General features: G+C 50.4%; 3 protein-coding genes across 9 annotated transcripts in view; 1 reads left to right on the forward strand and 2 right to left on the reverse strand.

Moving 5' to 3' along the window:
* Surf1 (SURF1 cytochrome c oxidase assembly factor) overlaps positions 1-2,469 on the reverse strand; it is a 2,718-nt gene extending 249 nt beyond the window's left edge. The window contains exons 1-8 of one of the 5 annotated variants that reach the window (XM_050154850.1): positions 2,338-2,469; positions 2,051-2,102; positions 1,704-1,857; positions 1,542-1,624; positions 868-1,059; positions 506-578; positions 266-428; positions 28-109 (exon numbers count right to left, since the gene is read on the reverse strand). In XM_050154850.1, the coding sequence (XP_050010807.1) occupies positions 28-109; positions 266-428; positions 506-578; positions 868-1,059; positions 1,542-1,624; positions 1,704-1,857; positions 2,051-2,102; positions 2,338-2,356 (818 nt within the window). In that variant the 5' untranslated portion in view covers positions 2,357-2,469. Of the gene's footprint in view, positions 1-27; positions 110-265; positions 429-505; positions 579-867; positions 1,245-1,541; positions 1,625-1,703; positions 1,893-2,050; positions 2,103-2,337 lie in introns of those variants that run through there. The other 4 variants (XM_050154852.1, XM_050154851.1, XM_050154849.1 and 1 more) reach the window with 4 other exon arrangements.
* Surf2 (surfeit 2) lies at positions 2,430-6,271 on the forward strand. Of its 2 annotated transcripts, none has more exons than XM_050154858.1 (6): positions 2,430-2,585; positions 2,787-2,941; positions 3,499-3,602; positions 4,878-5,060; positions 5,202-5,365; positions 5,808-6,271. In XM_050154858.1, exons 1-6 carry the CDS (start codon positions 2,508-2,510, stop codon positions 5,898-5,900), a joined length of 777 nt encoding a protein of 258 aa, XP_050010815.1. In that variant the 5' UTR covers positions 2,430-2,507; the 3' UTR covers positions 5,901-6,271. The 2 variants fall into 2 exon arrangements, with proteins under 2 accessions (XP_050010815.1, XP_050010816.1); XM_050154859.1 differs by having other exon boundaries at positions 2,449-2,585; positions 2,787-2,945.
* On the reverse strand, positions 6,127-19,724 carry Surf4 (surfeit 4). Of its 2 annotated transcripts, XM_050154855.1 has the most exons (7): positions 19,514-19,724; positions 13,791-13,942; positions 12,894-13,080; positions 11,885-11,961; positions 11,214-11,257; positions 10,624-10,810; positions 6,127-8,257 (listed from the first exon to the last, which is right to left on the reverse strand). In XM_050154855.1, exons 3-7 carry the CDS (start codon positions 12,997-12,999, stop codon positions 7,991-7,993), a joined length of 681 nt encoding a protein of 226 aa, XP_050010812.1. In that variant the 5' UTR covers positions 13,000-13,080; positions 13,791-13,942; positions 19,514-19,724; the 3' UTR covers positions 6,127-7,990. The 2 variants fall into 2 exon arrangements, with proteins under 2 accessions (XP_050010812.1, XP_050010811.1); XM_050154854.1 differs by lacking the exon at positions 13,791-13,942 and having other exon boundaries at positions 19,514-19,718.
* Between the last annotated feature and the right edge of the window lie 53 nt (positions 19,725-19,777).

Below are 19,777 nucleotides of genomic sequence, written 5' to 3' on the forward strand. Positions count from 1 at the left end.
GTGTGACAAGACTGAAGGAGGACTAACCAGGTAATGATGTACTGCATGTGCTCATTCCGAAGAGTGACTCTTGTCTGTCCTCCAATGGGTCCTCCAGGGATTGTACTCTCTGCAGAGACAATAGAACTTAATGTCCACCTCCAGTGGGACTCCAGCACTGTCAGTTCCCTACTAAAAGCCAACTGGGTGTTCCTCTGCCCCATATCAAACTGTAGGTGCCAGGGAAAGAAGGGGAAGTGGGAGGGTCCAGGCTACCACAACATACTGAAGTCTGCATCAATGAAAATGGGGTCTGCGCCTGTTATCTTGGCCATAGCTTCCAGATCCCGATAATGCCAGTGATTCTGTTCTGGACTGTTCTCAGGGACAAAGGGCTTCCTGGTTTCTGTCAGCCTCACTATGCCAACGAGGTCTACTTCTCCAAGAACCTATGAAGAAAGATGAGACAGTCCTACATGGAAAATGGGTAGATTATTATAATATCCCAAGCTGAAAAGCCTCTTACCTGGCCTTTCTGTCTGGTTTCCGGATTCACTTTCTTCTTGGGAACAAACCCTCTGTTAACCAGGATGGTAACTCTGAAACAATAAAAGTGTCCCTTTGGGTGAGGAAGGGTTCCAGCACAGATCATCACTAATGGTCACTGCGACATCTACAGGACAGTTAGACAGAATTGTTCTGTGGATACAGTCCAACACAGCCTCACTGATCAAACCCTATCAATGAACTGGCTAAGACAGTTGCTTAATGTCAGAATTGGAGACCTTGGAAATGATCTGGCTGTATTAGTTGAATCTCATGGACTCCCCAGGGTCTGAAGGTTGGTTGAGCACGGTGAGGGAAGCTGCCAGGCCATAGCCTACTCACCCCAAGTCAGAGCAATGGAAAGGAGTGACTACATAGGCTCCACTTTCCATTGAGGAGGAGATTCGGCCAGCATCACGGGCCTCTCGAGCAGGGTCCACCTTGGTCCGAGGCATCATGTACAGCTCTTTGGAGTGGTCAAAGTGCCCCCTGATCTTCACTGGCCTGTACTCCAGGTTTTTCAGTTCCATTGGGCTACAAGGAGGAAGGGCTGTGGGTAAGCCATGCGTGTCTAAGAATGTTGACAAAGCTACCACACCCCACCAGGCAGAAAGGGTAAGAAATAAGAAAGGCCCAGTGAGGATCATCAGATTACAAGTTGTGTCCCTCCATAGAGGTGATCTCAGCACCAGCCTCTGATGCCATATGAGAATGTAGATCTGCAAGGAAAATTATGGGTTGAGTCAAATTTCACCTGTTACCTATCTTAAGTACCTAAGCCTCACCACTATGGGGGATCCTTGAAAGACCTGAAAAGGGAAATCTGGCATCAAAAATACATCCCCCCTATTTATGTTCCATGCTCTTTGGCAGTTTCATAAAGGCAATCAGTAGCCAGTCTAGTGGGAAATTTTGAGGACCCTGCCCAAGGGCAGAAATTACTAAGAAGACACCAAACAAGCCAGGGCCCCACGCTGCTCCTAAGTGGGATGGATTGGGTGGGCAGTCACACTCACTCGGCAGGCAGAGGAATGGGCTCAGCCATTATTCGAGACTCTAATTCTGCAATCAGTTTCAGCTTCCATTTCCGACGTTGGACCTACAGAAACAACATGAGCTAAGCAGACATCAGTGGGGTCCAAGGCTCAGAGATACCCAAATTAGACCCTGGTCTTCACCTGCCAAGTCCCCAGGCCAAAAGCAGTAGCAGGGATGAGAAGCAGGAACCATTGGAGAAAAGAGTCGTCCTCTGCTTTAGAGGCGGCTGCTTCAGCAGTAGAACTGTAGCACCTGCTTGGTCTCCACACCATCCCTGGAGGGAGTTTTACAATACTGGCATGGGGTCAGAAGGCCTAGAACAAACAGAACTGGGTGGCCAATTCCTCGAACAGACTTGGGTTATGCCCACAGAGGATGTAAAGAAAGGAGCAATTAACAGCACCTGTGCCCAATATGCTCCCAGTAGACCACTGCGGGCTGAATGGAGACAGGTGTCCAACCGCACCCAGGTCTGAGCCCTTCTCACCTGAGCGGAAAGAAAGCCCGAGGGTGTTCCTTCTGGAAACGCGGAGCGGGGCCTGCGGGGACCGAACAGGCCGCGGGGCTCTAAGCTCAGGGACGCCAAGAGCGTGCACCTGGGCTTGGTACAGGACAGGGTCTTTCCCGCCCAGCACCACCCCAGGCTAGAGCCTCTTAGGCAAGGTCCACCCCTGGCCCTGCTCCACCCCAGGCAAAGCCCTCTTGGGAAGGGTCCTCGGCCCCATTCCACTCCAGGCTCGATTCTCCCGGGCCCCTCCACGTCCCCGCGCTCACCAGCCGCGGGCAAGACCATTGGTGCCACCGCATCAAGCTCTGCCGCAGCACAGAGAAAGCCTTCACCGCCGCCATCTTTGAACACTTCCGGGACCGAGAAATCTGCTTCCGGGACGGGACGGCACTCTGACCCACGTGGTAGCAGCGGCGTCAGAGGAGCATCTCAGATCATGGACGAACTACCAGCTGATGTGCGGGCTTTCCTGTGCCAGCACCCCAGCCTGAGGCTGCTGCCGAATACTCAGAAGGTCCGAGGAGAACCGTGCCAGGGAGGAGTAGGACCAGGAAGGAAAGGGACTCGGGAGGAGTGAGACCCGGAAGGACCGTTCCGGCCGGGGAGGAGTGGGACCCGGGAGTACTGTGCCTGGAAAGCAGTGGGACCCGGAGGACGGGACAAGGGAGGGGCGGGGCTGGCAAGAACCACTTGTGGACAGGCGGTCCATCCACAGGTGCGCTGCTCTCTAACCGGCCATGAGCTACCCTGCCGTCTGCCGGAGCTTCAGGTCTACACCAGCGGCAAGAAGTACCAGCGGCTGTCCAGAGCCTCCCCGGCCTTCGATTACACAGCATTCGAGCCACACATCGTGCCCAGCACAAAGAATCCGTACGTAGGTGGCCGGCCAGCGCCTGGGTGCAGAGCCTGTGCTCCCTGTTCTAAATGTATAATGGCTTTCTACTGACACGTCCCCTTACATAGTCACCTGAGGCCAGGCTGGACAGTGCCACTTTCACTGTTTGGGGACCCTATGGTTGTGTGGATGATAGATCCTCACATGGGACTTCCTGAGCCATTTCCCCATACATGCACCCTGGAGCAGTTTCTTTTTCTTGGGTGACAATCTGGATTCTTAATCCCAGATGCTGAGTGGAATTGTTTGGGAAGCTGTTTTCGAAAGTAAGACTGTGTAGCTTGATCTGGAATACACTATGTAGACCAGGCTGACCTCAACTCAGATACCAGCCTGCCTCTCTGCCTCCTGAGTGCTGGGATAATAGACAGCCATGCCCTGTGGTTGGGAAGTTTGTCAAAGTCCAGGCACTGAGACTAATGCAGAACAGCCCCCAGGACTTTGGGTGTTTGTAGCTTGCAGTCATGGTGGAGCCCACAGGTCTGGTCCTTGGTATGCACTGCCCCTCCATACCCCTCTGTTTGCCCTGTAGGCACCAACTGTTCTGCAAACTCACCCTGAGGCACATCAACAAGTCCCCAGAGCATGTGCTGAGGCATGTCCAGGGCCGGAGGTATCAGAGAGCACTTCATCAATGTAAGTCACCTGTTACCTATCTTGAGGATGCGTGTCCCCTGCCCCCAACCAGAAAGGTGCCTTGACCTTCCTTCATTGTCCACTGTTGGTATACTTGGTTGGTCTTGCACGTGAGAGGGTAGTGGAATGGCTCCTGACCTCACCACTGTAAAGCCGGAAGTGGGCTGGGAAGGAGTTGTGGTGAGTGGTATGGAGGCCTGCTGCTGTACAGCAGGCTGAGGCTGCAGTGCCAGAACTCCAGGATCCAGTCATCTGATACTGCAAGAGAGCCTTGGGGACTGTTGTCAGGACCTGGATTGGTGCAAACAGCCTTCTAGGGACTTGCAGACAGACCTGGTGTTTGATGGGCGCAGCCAGGGGTGGGAAGGCATCCCAAGTGGTTGAGAGTGGGGACTCTTGTGGTATTTTAACCTCCAGGAGGGTTAGGGAGGGAGGATGGTGCCAGGCCAGGAGACTTGAGATAAGGCCAGCTTGAGGACCAGGGACGTCAAGGAAGGTCTCCCATGCCACCACAGGACGAAGAGGGTGAGAAAGTGATTGAGATTAGGTCATTCGGAGGCTACGGGGGTGAAGGAGTTAGGCAGAGCCAGGCCTTGGCAAGGAGGGATGGGGAGGTAGGGAGGATGCAGAAGCTGGGGATAAGTGGGAGGCTTCAGGGATGGCACTGCCTCTTTCCTGCCCATCGGGCGGAATGTGCAGGCTGTGTCCTGTGCAGCACAACCAGATCTTCCCACACATCTTGGAGCTCGGCTTGGATATGCCTTTGTTAGCTTTGTCATCTGCTGGGTTGTAACAGGGAGGTGCTGGGCAGGGATCCCCATGAGAGAGAATTATAAAGATGGAGCCAGAAGGCAGTGAGACCACTTCATAGTAGTGGCCTGCTGAGGACACCGGGAGACGACCTTGTGCTGGTACTCATTGAGCAGACAGACCGTAGTGGTCCTGGGAGCAGATGGCAGAGATGAAGTGGAAGACCCTAGAGATGCCAGGCCCCAGTTAGACTGTCACCCTAAGGAGATGGTTCTGGACCAACTGGGAAGCCCAAGAAGCTATGCCTCCTTAGTACCTGGAGGATAGCAGTGGTAACCCTAGCAAGGCCTTCCATGAAGTCACTCAGGAGACAGAAGATCAGTCAGCTGACCCTGAGGTCCAGAGGTTCCGGGTTGTCCATGTCTGTCCAGTAGGGTAGAGGAATAAAACACTGCCATAATACCGCCCATAGCTTAGCTTCGTACCAAGAGAACACCAGTGTAAGTAAGCTTGCTGGTCTCTTAGATGAGGAGTGTCAGAAACAAGGTGTGGAGTATGTCCCTGCCTGCTTATTGCACAAGAAGAGGAAGAGGGAGGACCACATGGAGGGAGATGGGCTACCTGGCCAGAGAACAGCTTTCTGGGAGCCAGCTTCCAGTGACGAGGGAGGATCCCTGAGTGATGACAGCATGACAGACCTGTACCCACGTGAGTAGGCACAGCCCGATTCCTGCCCTCCTGTTCGCCTCCTGCTAGGTATCTTGTGGTCCTAATCTGTTAGCCAGCTTTCCCAGGAAAGCAATGCTTTTACCTGTGGCGTAGCTCAGGCAGGTTGTTTGTTCCTTCCAGCTGAGCTGTTCACAAAAAAGGATCTGGGCAAGCCTGAGAACGACACTACTGAAGACTTTCTGACAGACCAAGAGGAAAAGAAGCCAAAGCAGTCGAGAGAGAAGGGCACTGGGGAGAGGAGAGAAGTCAAAGTGGACCGCAAGAGGAGTAGTAAACTCAGAAAGGTGAGTGTGTGCCGCACAGTGCTGAGGTCAGGAGGGCTACACAGCCTGGCCGAGTGAGGCTGGATAGCTAGTGTTCCCCATACTTTTAACAAATTCTGCAAGTAGTGCAGTCAACCTAACAGCCTATAAATATGGAAGCCGAGGCCACTTCAGAAGGTCTCCAGGAGCAGGTCCTGACCAATGGCTTCTCAGCTCTGAGTTGGGTGCCCTACAACACAGGACTAAGGATTAGCTGCTGGGCACCACTTCTCTAAGTGACAGGAGTGAGGATTCTGTTAGAGAAGCCAGGTGGACAATGTCTGGAGTGACTCTGGCCACACACTGCCCCAGCATAAAAGGGAAAACTGTCAAGAACACAGGCTGCTTTTCAGCCTTAGACACACAGTGCCTTCCTTCCATGTGGACATGCAAAGGCCCTGGTCACTATTTTCTGCTTTCACAGAAGCAGTTCACCTCGTTGACCAAGAAGTTCAAGAGCCATCATCACCACAAGCCCAAGAACTTCAGTTCTTCCTTTAAGCAGCTGGGAAAATGAACTGTGCAGAGAAAGCCTTTGGGTGTCCTTGGAACTGGCCACCGATGTCCTGACATTGGCTGTTGCCCAGAGTGGGCCTGGAGGTTCTGTTCAGAAGGTGCCAGCAGCAGGGATTTGAAGATTCCTCTCCGAACATGGCTTTTCTGTGGTCTTTAGTGACTCACTGTAGCATCCTGTCTTTGCCAGGCCCGCACCCTGGCTGGTCACCACATAGGATCACACTATATACCACAAATGCCATTATTTATTTTGATGTTTCCAAAGATCAAAACATTTTCAAACACAACTAAGATATAAAATACAGCATAAAAATGAGGTTTATACCTATTCCCACATAAAGCTAAAGCATTTTCAGAAACCGTTTTGCCAAACCAATGTGTAGATCTTTTTTTTTTTTTTTTTTTTTGTCCCATCCCAGGCATAGCCCCCAGAAAGCTGGTAGATGGGCCAGGGTATCCTTGGGATGGGGGCTGCTGCTGAGAGGCATGCATTTGCCTCCTAGGGTCTGCCCCATTCCACAAACTGGAATATTACGGGGCTGCCACTGCAGGTAACGGAGCAGGTGGGTGTACACTGAGGCAGCTCTGCTTGTCAAGGGACTTGATTGTAAGGAAATGTCATGGCGTGAGCCACTGCTGAAACTCACACAGGGAGGAGTAGGCCGGCTGTAAGGCTGCGGAACACGGGCTGGGTGTTGAGAAGGTGAATTCAGACTGCAGAGCCCGTGAGGCAAGGGGAAGAGGCAGGATTGACCCAAGGTGACTCAAGAGGACACAGTCCTGCCTACCCAGCTGATGCCAGAAAGGAGGACACCTCCAGGACTCTGCACCTAAGGGTAAGTGAGCTGCCAGCTCCTTTCCAGGGGTTCTAAGCCTGTCTACCTGTCTCCTCCAAAAGACCTGGGGAAGGTGGAGGAGGAGCCCAACCACCCTCATGGCACTACCATACAGATGAGCAGGACCACAGCATTAGACAGCTTCCCCACCCCGCAAAAAGAGAAACACGGTATAAGGCAATGTTAGAAAACTTTAAATACAGGACTGAGATCAAATTGGTAAGGCATCACAAATTGTAAAAAGTATCTTGGCTGCATCCAGCAGAGCAAGTTGACAAAAATCTGAGCAAGCAACAGCCTCAGGGAAATGGTGTCATCAGGGCTGTCGATGGGGTAAACTCAGCCTGGAACAAGGAGTTAAGCTGGGGGGAGCACGGTCTGTGGGGTCCAGGCCTTGCTCTGAGAAGGTCAAGTGTGAGGTAACTGGGTTGAGCCTGGGTGTCACTTCAGTACTGGGGCTCCTCATTTCTGGGCCACATGGCATTACTGCTCCCCAAGCTGGTTCCGTGGTGGGCCATCCTGTGAGCAGCTGGATCTCCTGCCCTTCCCACCACCAAGCTGGAGGGGATAGCAGTACCTAAACCAGCAGCTTTCCAAGAACTTCCTACCCCTGACCCATCCCATCCCTGCTTGGAGCCAGGGTACCTTTGACCCAGGAAACAGCATTCAGCCAGCTGACACCAAGGACTTGGGCCAGCAGTAGCAGCCACCTCTCCAATACTTTACTATTCTCTAGGCTTGGAGTTTCTCTAACATCTTCATTGATCCTATAAAATACAGGGGCAGAAGCAATGCTGGGCCACTGGTAGGATTCTGAACTAGAGGTTTCAACTGTTTGGTGTTTGGCTGGACCATCCTAAGTCATTTAGTAGTATGAGCTAAGGATGTAAACTTAAAACTAAAAGGGAAACTGCTTTGAATGATAAAGTATAGCTCAGTACAACTTGAAGGCCCTCATCCCTCAAAAGAAACTCAAAGACAGGATTGAGGCCATAGCCCACCACACTGTCTACTCGAATCCTTGGCTAAGGAATGACCATCCAGCTGCCCAGCCCTGGATAGTTAGACTCCAGACTGTTTCCAAAGCAGATTTTACCTTCAGTTTTCAGGTGTCTGCAAATAAAGTTCTCAGAACATCTGTGCCTTTACCAAAGGAAGGGAAGGGAAGAGGACACATAAACGCTGGCAGTTTGTTGTCTACCCTGAACCAGTCCAGGGCCTTGTGCCTCAGCCAGGGAGGGGAGGGATCTGTCTGTTACCACTCTTTCTTCTTCTCGTCCATGGAGACACCCCCTGGGCCAAGAGCCACCACCAGGAGCAGGCCTCCAATCACTGACATGGTATGGAAGAAGTCATACTTCAGGAAGTCATGCATGGGTTTATAGACCGGGATTGTCCAGAAGGCGTTGAAATACACGTTGATGGCAAACAGCCAGACGACGAGAGTCAAAGCTGCCAGCTTGGTTTTAAAACCAATGGCTACTAAGATCATCAGAGCTGTGCCCACAATGTTCTGGACGATCTGCACAGATTCAAAGAAAAAACATTCAGGCTAAAGGTCAGGAAAAAAGCTGTGCACACTTGTATCTGAGCTAGGCTCATATAGCTCTCACTAGGACAGGAGGAGAGCTGAAGACTGTATAGGCAGAGGGAGCACACAAACCGGAAAACTTTTTTTTTTTTTTTGCATGTGGGGGTATCAATACTAATTTCCAGAAAAAATTCTATATTAAAGATGCTTTGGGGGCTGGAGAGATAGCTCAGTGGTTTAAGAGCATTGCCTGCTCTTCCAAAGGTCCTGAGTTCAATTCCCGGCAACCACATGGTGGCTCACAAACATCTGTAATGAGGTCTGGTGCCCTCTTCTGGCTTGCAGACATACACACAGACAGAATATTGTATCCATAATGAATAAATATTTTTTAAAAAAGAAAAAAAAAGATGCTTTGGTTTTATATGTACTACCCAAATACCATGTGCTGGAAAATTCCCCAAATCCTATCAATGGTGTTTGCCTGCTAGAACTTTGGTGAGTAACTAGGCTGTGAATGAAGGCTTGTTCCTCAGTCTCATCATGTGATACCCTGTATTCCCTCGGTACTCTACAGAGTTCTTAACCACAAGACCCTTACCAGATGTGACCTCTTCACCTTGGGTCTCTCTGCCACCCGAGCCCTAAGCTGAATATAACATCATTCTCTATAAAGTGCTCCTTCTGTGGTATTCAGTTACAACAGAAAATGAACTAAGAAAACTGGTATCAAGAAGTGAGGTTGTTGCTAAAGTAGCACCTGACTGTAGAACAGTAATGATCAGAAGTTGGAGACATTTAGAGAACCATATTGAAATGAATGGAGCAGTGACGGCAACTCTGGGAAGAGCTGAGAAGACAAAAGAAAGACCGGAATGTCACTGGTAATGTTCAATGGCCTTGGCCAGCATCCTGTTGCAGCACATGTAAAACAGTAAACATGAAACAAGGGTTTGTAAAACAGGAAAAGCCATTCTTGTTAGAAAACTGCAATGCGTTAGGCAGTTGTGGTGCATGCCATTAATCCCAGCACTTGGGAGGCAGAGGCAGGCTGATCTCTGTGAGTTCAAGGCCAGCCTGGTCTACAGAGAGCATTCCAGGAAGCCAGGGCTGTACAGAGAAACCCTGTCTCTTTAAAAAAAAAAAAAAACTAGATTGGGTGTTGTGGCACACACCTTTAATTCCAGCTCTCAGGAGGCAGAAGCAGGTGGATCTCTGAGTTCTAGGCCAGGAAGCCACCCAGGGTAACAGACAGAAAACTTTATCTTGAAAATCTAAAATAAAATGATGATGATGATGATGATGAAAGAAGCTGCAGTGAATTCTGCTGCATTGTGTCCACGCCTAGGACCTTACAGACTACAGAACTTCTATCTGGCAGAAGAAACCTACAATAGCAAAGCATTCAGGTTATGTGGCTGCTTTTGATCCTGACTGTTTACAGTAAAATAAGGGTACAAAGACTGAATTTTTAACAAGGAAAATGTGAGGACACGTGAGAAGTTCTTTGGCCATGTGGTAGAGAATGAAAGATAGTTTTTCAGGGTCTCTTCTGTGTAACCCCAACTAGCCTTGAACTTACAATCCTCTTGCCTCTGTATCCCAGGCACTAGGATTTTAGGTCTGTGACACACTGGCCAAGGAACATTAAAAAAAAAAAAAAAAAGAAGAAGAAGAAGAAAGAGAGAGAAAGAAACAGAGAAGGATATGTTTGTATTTGTGTTTGAGTATATGCATATGTGGAGGAGGGTGGAGGCCAGAAGAGAGTGCTGGATATCTTTTTTTTTTTGAAGAAGGGTCTCTCTCTGAAACTAGAGCTCACCTCAGCTACGGGAACGGGAAGAAGCAATCTGAACAATCCTGCCTCTGCTCTCCTAAAAGGCCAGATTACAGGCATTTGCTAGACGCCAGATAGTTACTCTCATGCTAAGATTTGAACTCTGGTCCTAACTGGTCACAGAAAAAACACTCTTTGCCAATGAGCCATCTCTCAGCCCCCAAGCACCATATTTCAGTGTAGACTATTTGGGAAAGATAGTTAACAGCTGACGTGCTCCCCTGGTCTCTACACCGTAACTCTGAGAGCTCATTTCATCTACACCCGCCTAGAAACCCATGCTGGAAAGCACTCCTCCCCCACCTCCAACAATGCTAACTTCTAATGTGTGACAGATAAAACCGGAATGTATTGGCCAACAGTGTGAATTGAACTCTGAAGTAGAGTAGTCAGGAGTCTGCAGAGGGCACTGGCCTTTCCCTAGCAGAGCTGGGCAGGTTCATTTACAAGCATGGCCTCATCTCAGGCTGTGCTCAGGCACAGCTGTGCCAACAGGCAGCACATGGCTCAGGGTACTCACAGAAAAGAAGCTGGCATCAAAGTGAAGGAGGGTCATGAACATCAGGACCAGCAGGACCCTTCCTCCAAGCTGCATGTACTGCTTGGGGGAGCTCTCACGCATGGTGGGAACACCAGCAAACATGCTCTTCCCTTCTGAGCGGGACTCTGCCAAGAGCAGCAGCAAACCTCCTCCTAAAGCCAGGTTCCTGAGGAACAGAAATGTCACCTACATTTACCAAGCATATGTCTACCAAGCCAGAGCACACCAAAGCCCACCATTCCTTTCTTTCAAACAAACCACCACTCAATGGGACAAGGACAGGCTGAATACAAAGGACCAGCTTCAAGTTAAACCTGGATAATCATGGAATCAAGCTCTGGTCTCTACCCACTTCTACTCAAACCCTCAGTCTACACACCCATACGATATGGGGCTAGAAGACAAGACCCATATCAAGCCAGGATTCCAGCTGCAGGGTAAAGGCCCGCTGTGCCCATTGAAACCCTTATTCTCAGAGGCACAGTGGAGACTACGGAAGGTGGCACTAGCCTACAGGTGCTCCAGTGAGAGGGCTAAGTACTCCACTTTGCCACCCAAAATGCACCTACCTCATCAGAAACTTCAAGTCCCACAAAATGCTGTAGGCAATTGTCTGAAGGAACAGAGAAAAAATTGAATTAGCATTTTCACACTAATGTCTATAGATTTCCTAGCAGTAGGAGGTAGGATCATCAATGGGATAAGAACATAAAATACACAAACTATTAAGACACTGAGGGCAGATCATTGGGACAGTATGGCTCAGAATTTCTAACAGAGCACAGTGTTGCCTCTGGACCTGTTTGACTAACGAAGTTGTACTATAATGTCCTAGAACACAAAGCATCTGCAAGTATAGGCTGAACTATCTTGCTTAAGCATGCCTTTCCAGCTAATTAGGCATTCTCATCTGTCAAATGCAGTGACTCCCAGTTCATATATAGCTGCAATCAATCTGTGGCCTATGTCTGTGTCACAGAAGTTCAGGAAAAGGGGAATGATGGCCCAGTACCTATGGCCAACACCTGTTTGGGGCTATCTGCTCCTAAACCCTACCTAGGAGGGAAGACTAGTCACTTCTCCAAAAGGAAAAGCAGCTCTGGACAGCCAGATACACAGGAGGGATAAGATGAAGGGGGAAGATACCAGACACAATATATAGCTCCACCAAAGCAAAGCGAAGTGAGACCTACCCCACAGCCCATGTACTTAACAAGAGAAGCACTAGGTGTCTGTGTACCTGCAGTGCGATGATTCCAAACAGCCCAAAGCAGGCGTACTGCACGAAGTTCCTGCTCAGCACCAAAACACAGCCAGCTAGAAAGAGGACAGAGTTAGGGGCTGCGTGTATCCAGGACAAGACGACACCTCTGTTCCAGTGCTGCTGAGCTGCAGCACCCCAAGCAAAGCACCTTCCCAGAGCCTTGATGGCAGGCAAAGCCCATGCCCTGGAGCCTGCCCAGCTTCTGAACCACACTAGTCCAGATCATACTTTGCTGTGGAGAGCCATAGCTCTGTGTGCCAAGGGCCACCAGTGCAGGACTGACTGCTCCACTATGGAGCCCATCCAAAATGCTTAAAAGCACAAGTCCTTTCTCACCCCCTAACAAGCAAAGGCAAGAAAGCTGTCACCAGAAGATGGGATGTCAGAAGATCAATGTGAATTCAAAAGCCCCGATTCTCTGCTGACTAAAACCCTTTATCCTTTCTGGACACCTCCTTCTTTGATTACCTTAACTGCCCGGGCTCTAGCATCTACTCCTGCATTTACAAAGCAGGGACAGTGTCCAACTTTTTTCTTTATTTATAGACAGAGTCTCACTATATAACCCAGCTTCCCTGGAACTTGCTTTATTACATAGGCCAGGTTGGCCCTGAGCTCAAAAGAGGCAGCCTCTGCCTTTGTCTCCTGAATGCTGGCATTAAAGGTGTGAGTCACCAACCAGGCTTGTGTCCAATTTCTATAGCAAAAAAAATGAGCACAAGACTGGGTATGGATCATGCATCCAAAAGGTCACAGAAATGAACCATGGCTGTCATGCTTCAAGCCCAGGGCATGGATAAAGCTGTAATCTCAGATGACAAGCACCTGGGTCTTCATCACCATCAGTCTTCAGCCTGAAAAGGGGGTACTCAGGCCTCAAGTTCACACACAGTCTCTCAATGGCCAACAACCACAAGTTTGGGGAGTATCATTCAAGGGAACAAAATGCCCCAGAAGTATATTAGAGAGGCTCAGAGCCACTTACTCAACTGTCCCAGGAGGTTGAGGAACACAAAGGATGAGGCCAACAGGTAGCCACAGCTCCAGGTGGTGTCAATATAGTCACGTTGCTCACTCCACTGGAACCACATACGGATGCCATCCTCCAAGAAGGTGCTAATCAGGCAGAGTCGTGCGACATGAGGCAGGTACTGCTTGGTGACTCGCAGGAACTGCAGGACCACAGAACACACTGGTGAGGTGGCTATAGCCTCAATATGTAGGCAACAGGGCGAAGGATCAAGCCAGCTCTGTGCAAGGCAGAGGCCTTCAGCAATGCCAGTGCCTTCCCTGCCCTAGGTGCCCCCCTCTTAAATCTGGATATGTGATGATCCAACACTCAGCCCCAGAGACAAAGACATCATCACATGCATCTGGCACAGAACCATAAAGCAATGTCCAGTACTGTTTACCAGCATTGCTCCAGACATCAAGAGAGAAATGCCACAAGACACACAGTTTCCATGCCCAGTGAGGGGCATTAACAAGTAGGAGGCACAGACACTATCTGAAAGGCTCTCAGAGATCTTCCAGCCCAGGGATTCTCCCACCTCAGCCCCATCACATCCAGGGCTATCTCCCCAGCACTGAAGAGTACAGACCAGCAGGGTATCGCTGATCCCCACCCACAAGATGCCACAAGCAGCATTCCCAACTACAGCACCAAAACAAATGCCTCTATTGTCGCCACTATTACCCACCCCAACAAAATCCCTACGGAGAGTTCACTATCCTATAGGGCAACTGTGGTACAGATCAACAGCTGGTGCTATGGGCTAGAAAGTCCTGGGATGTTCTCACAGCCTGTATGACCAAAGCAAGGTTAGAACTGCCAAATATGAGACTGACAATGATTACAGTGAAACTCAAATGTGAAAATCACCAGCAAAGGGCAGTTCTGAAATGCACATTCACGGCTCCCTTCTGTCCCTGTGAAGACGGCATTTGATGGCTTGATTAGGAGGCCAGCATACTCTATTGAAGCTAGGTGCAAATGCCATGTAGGTGAACTCCATACTTTTCGTCAGAGCTGAGCTGCAGGTAGAAAAAATCCAAGGATATCATAGAGGCCCAGGAGAAAGATCAAGGAGCCACCCATGGACTGACGTGTCAAGAAGAGTCTAAAGGGCAGAGTCTGACCCCACCAGGGCAGCAGAGTGAACGTGGGCTGTGCAAGCCCTCCCAGGGCTGACTAAACCAGCTGCTGGAAGAGATGAGGATGTATATAAGTACTTCCAAATTCTCCTTTAAAAAGGAGAATTTAAAATTTAGAATTTAAAAAGCTGCTTCAGCCAGGCGGTGGTGGCACACGCCTTTAATCCCAGTACTCAGGAGGCAGAGATAGGTGGATCTCTGTGAGTTCAAGGCCAGCCTGGTCTACAAGAGCTAGTTCCAGGACAAGCTCCAAAGCTACAGAGAACCCTGTCAAGAAAGAAAAAAAGAGAAAGAAATAAAGAAAGAGGGAGAGGGAGTGAAATAAATAAAGAAGGAAGGAAGGAAGGAAGGAAGGAAGGAAGGAAGGAAGGAAGGAAGGAAAACTGCTCCAAAGTCCTGGATGGTCAGATCAGCCTTCAGCCCACGAATGGGTTGCCCAGGCCTGGCCTGGCCAGGCCAGCAGTGCAGACAAGCTCCACCTGGGGCAAGGAACAGCAAAGTCACAGTACTGATACCCACATCCTTTAGACACACAGTCTGTGCCCCTGATGTGCATGTATCATCTGCAGGTGCTTATTCAGCCCTACTGAAGAGGCAGAAGCCACACTGATGGCACAACAGAGACCAGTCAGCAGCTCTGGGAGTCCGAGCACAGGCACTCAGGCCACTGTTTTCACCCTGTCCAACCGATCTTTTCTGACCCTGGCCAGCAATGTGCTCCAGGCATTCTGTTGGATAGGGTAGGGGTTGCTACCCTTCAACAAGTAAGGACCACACAATTACTGGCTGCTAAGATTCCTTCCCAATTTGCAGAGTGGAAAATCTGTAAGAATAAAAAGAGATGTGCTTTAAAACAGGAAAAGTAACCAAGTATGATGACACAAAGCCTGTGAGGCCAGCTTTTAGGGAGGCTGAGGCAGGAGGATTACTTAACTTGAGCCTAGTATTTCAAGACCACGTTTGGCAACATAGGGACCCAATCTCACAATAAATACAAAAGGAAAAGAAGTTCCAAATGTGCTTGAGTTTTAGGGCCCTGGTAGAGAAAACACACATACTACATCCTGTTAGGTGAGGGGACAAGTGACACCACTTACCCTTCCAGTTTCTGCCTCATGGCCCTTGTGTTCTAGAAGCAGCCAGCAGTGATGCAATCACCAATATTCTATGAAAAAGGTAAAGACCACCACCACGGCTCTTAGCGCAGTCCTGAGAAATGACCCTCATATTGTGAAGCACCTAGCGGAAGCTGTGCAGACCACAGGAGGGTGTGGACTCTCAGCAGCCACAGACACTTGGAGGTGTTCTGACTTGCTTCCAAATGAGAACTGTTCCCCGACACAATTACAATGATGCTGCACCCACCGAGCAAACCAGCCCAGCCCTGCTCCTCCCTCAAGAACCTCACCACAGATGCTCAATTGCTACAATCCACTAGATATGGTTAAAACGTCCCGAAGAGTCTGCTCCTCTTAATTGGAGTGTCTGGGTCAAGAGGATTAAAGAGTAGAAGACAGTAATGGAGGGAGGGACAAGTCACACCTCCTTTCCACGCCAGCATGGTTGGGAGACCACGGCAGTGATTTGCTTCTGGGGGAAAGTGCAGAACTGCAGGTAATATGTGCTGAACTAAGCACATCTGCTGGGCTCTGCTTTCCAAAGACAAGCCTCTGTCAGGTGGGCACAGGGCACCAGTCAACAGCCTTCCTTTGATGTGCATCTGAACACAGGCAAGAGAAAAGCCGAGTTTAACAACAAAGATAGACAGCCCTGCACACATCACAGCTCCTGCTCACATTATGTCCCACAGCCACATCACTTCTGTGCTTGCAGACCCTGCCAGTGTCCCAGCTCGCACTGGCCATGAATACCAAGAGCAAAGAAACTCCATAACCCCAGTTCTCACTGCAGAGCCTGGAAAAGCCAGTGGTGGATGCTGATGAGGAAAGCTTGTGGGAAGAAAGGCAGACAAATCAACCCACCTTGACAAACAGGCTTCTCATGAGCTTTGCAAACAAGCAGGATGTGCTCACGGGCAGTGAAGCAACCAGCTAGCATAAGAAACTAAAAGGCTCAGTAATGAAAAGCTCAAAGGGCCCAAGTTTGGTTCCAGTAACCACATGGAAGTTTACAACCATCCATCTGTAACTCCAGTTCCTGGCGATCCAATACCCTATTCATATAGTCTTCTTTGGGCATCAGGCACACAAGTGGTACAGACGTATACGCGGGCAAAACACTAATACACATGCAAAAACAAAAGTAAAATAAAAAATGAGGAAGGTTAAATCTGCCTGAGGGAAGAGGACCGAGGGGATTTAGGATATAATCCTATCTGTCCTAAGATAGGACCCAGGAAACAGGTCAGGATAACACAGTGAGTGCTGCTGCCCTCACACAGAGCAGAAACACAAACCTCCTCGTTCGTCTTCAGGACAGAAAGGGCTCCGGGGCAGCTGTTGCCCTCAGTTTGGGAGAACTTTAAGGAAATGTGGCGTTAGATTTATGCCTCGGTGAACTCTGTTCAAAAGACCCACAAGCTCAGGACCTGAGAACAGCAACAGGCAGGCAAGGTCAGCTCAACAGTTTGGGGGCTCCCCTGGATTCTGGGACCTCCAGAAAATATCCCCAAGCACTGTTATAGGTATCCAATGCACTACAGGCAGAAAGGCTGCAAGACCACCTTCCTTTTCTATAAACTATTGCAGTTAAAAGAGGGCAAAGACAGTAAGGACTGGGCCTCATCTTGCGGGCACTAACCAGCCTCCCATGTCTCTCTACCTCACTTTCCCAGAAGGGGGCACTGTTTAACCTCCAGTCAAAACCAACAAGCAGAGCAGTGAGTCAGCTCCCCCAATCCTTAAAGGTCTCAGAGGTACAAGACAAAGCACTGGGAAATAAAAGGCTCAGCCCCCCACCCCACCCCAACATCAGGCCCTACCCAGGCCATATGGTGTTCATCACAAGTCAATGAGTACATGAGGTGCAAGGAACCTCATCGGGCCCACTCTGGCACTTCAACAAAGGCCCACACCAGCTTCCTTGGACAAGTCAACACACCAAAGTCCACATTGGGAAAGTAAGGCCCCTGTAGCCTTACTATCACCCTGGTAACAGCCATCAGGCGGAATCCATTAAGCACTAATGTTCCTGGTGTGAATTCACTTGGAAGCTACAATCTGCCTACCTTGAATCAAGCAGCAGCCACAGGACACAGGTCTGATTTTGAGTTCCTGGCTCTTTCCCACCTGGGTTCTGATGGCCTCTGAAGGCCTATCTCCTAGACTTAGCACTCTTCAGGGCCTGGCTTCCTGGGAGCAAGAGGACACGTTCCCTAGCTGCCAAGGGCAAGGAGCTAGATGCCAGGGCAGAGATGTAGCTCACAGGGGCATGCCTGCAGGGCCCAGCCTCCACCAAACCAAAGGGAAAGGCTGAGTTCTACCAACATAGCGGGAAGCTGACCTCTGGGTAACAAGACCAGGACTGTGCAGATCATGACAAACCTCTCTGTGGTCCTAGGAAGATGGAGCCTTGATGGCCAGCCCCCCAGGAAAGTAGGGATGCCCAGTTAATGGCTCAGTGTTGTCATCACTATCAGAAACTTTTCCAGGTTTCAGATGAGAAGCCTGATTTTCTGGGCAAATCTGTGCAAAGTCAGTTCTACTTTTGCTTTCTAAAGACAAGGCTAGACAACACGGATGTGTGACACTGTCTGGCAACATCTTAGAGGTAATACCCGATTCCTAACACATTCGATCCTTTCATTAGAAACCTGGACAGACTAGCAGCACCTTCCTCAATGTTACAGGCGAATATTCAACACAAAAATCCCCCAGGACTGGTCACACTGAGGCCACAGAGGGCATCTCTGTGGAAGGCTCCCTGGAGACACAGGTCCTGACACTGGTTCAGCAGAGCAAGAGTCACATCTCCCAGCAGCCTCACAGGCGCTCCCGTGGTGTACTTTGCTATCTTCCAGGTGGGTTCCGAGGCTAATCCCTACAAGCAGGAACCTTCACTGGGAAAGCAACAGGCCAACTGAAGTGCTGGCATCGTCACACTGGTGTGTGGCTCAAAGACAACTCCAGGCCCGGGATGTGAGCTGCCCTGGACACCAGGCTTGTAGTAGGAGACCCAGAGAGTTTCTTCCTGGGGTGGTGGCTACTGCCAAGTCCAAGAGCCTCAACCAAACACTGGTTAGAGGTGGACACTGTGCTCCCCACAAAAGCGTGCCCAGTCCCAAATTTTGGCTCCATTCGCTTAAACCAAAACAAAATTCATGGAGGACTTCATAAAAGATGAGCTTTTCCTCTAGTTGAAACCTATCATTCGATAGTTGGCAGCTGCTTGGGGATATTTTATCTGGGTCAGGTTGTGAAATCCACTTGCAAAATGGAGTGTTTTCCAACAGAAGACTGTGAGGTGAGCAGCTCACAAACTTCCCCGGCTATGAAGCCACCTTCTTAGAGAGCTGCTACTCAGGGAGATAAAAAATGGGTCACTGACAATTATGTCAATGAAGCCCAGCACGTGAGGAAGACCATGGCCCTTAAGAATTTTGGTGTCTTTGTGATGAATACAATTTTAAGGTTATGTCTTTAGTGCCAAATCATAACCTTAAAAAAAAAAACTTTTCCAAAGGGGGCGAAAATGACTTTTAAAAAATATCAGCTCACACAAAAGTAGTTCAGCAGAACCGAATGAGAACATGAGAGATGACTCCCCTCAAAAGGAGGAGTAGAATAGCTTATTTGACCCATAGCTCATCTGAAGATGCTCACACACACCCAAGCCTTCCAGTAGTCTAGGCCACAAAATGCTTCTTCGGATCACCGATAGCCACGAACACACTAAGTGAACCAGAACAGGCTGGCGGGTGGGCCCGGCACCACTCAGCCTACAGTGCTAGCTCAGGCTCCATTATTACTTCGCAGACCTAGCGGGGCAATTTCAGAAGTCAAAGGCTCACACCTACACAACTCCCACCCCGTTCCTGTCGAACTTAATTTTAAAAAGTGGGTGCTACCTGCGCCTCTTTCGGGCTCTAATCCTGCCCGGCTAGTCGCTGGGGCCCAGGCTCGTCCCAGGCCTTCCCTGTGGTTCACTCGCCACCTGTACACTAGGGAAGGAGAGCCGAGAGGTAGGCTCCTCTCCTCCGATGTCGTGGACCCAGGCCGGATAACCGGGGCAGAGTCCACGCCAAGAGGGAGGGGCAGCATGGTCCCCGACGGTGGGCAGCGGGGTGCATACTGGGTATCCCCATCCCCAGAAGTCCCCAAGGGGCTGCCGCGGTGCAGAGGGCAGAGCGCAGCACCGCGGGACCTGGGAGTCTCCCTGTCGACCCCCGCCCAGACACCCGTGGATCTTTCCGTGGAGCTGGGCAGGACGGCGAAGGCGAGGGCGAGAGTCCGTAGGGCTGTGAGGGCCGGAGGGCTGTGGGGCGGGTCGCACCTGGTCGGCGAAGTCCTCGGCCGTACCCATCAGGTCGTTCTGGCCCATGGCGGCGGCGGCAGCGGGCTCAGCTGGCGGGTCCTCGGCGCTCGCGCCTGCTGCGGCCTCCACAGGAAGTGCCCGGCGGCCGGCCTCGCTGCGCCGCGGCGGCTCTAGCAGCTGCCACGTAGGCCAAGCCTTAAAGGGGCCGCGCCTGCTGCGCGCCCTCACGCTCCAGACCCCGCCCGCCACGCTCGAGGGGCCGCCCGTCGGTGCTCCGCCCTT

This window comes from Alexandromys fortis, unplaced genomic scaffold (assembly GCF_014885135.2).
Source record: "Alexandromys fortis isolate MF-2015 unplaced genomic scaffold, M_Fortis_MF-2015_v1.1 scaffold_72, whole genome shotgun sequence".
NCBI classification, from domain to species: Eukaryota; Metazoa; Chordata; class Mammalia; order Rodentia; family Cricetidae; genus Alexandromys; species Alexandromys fortis.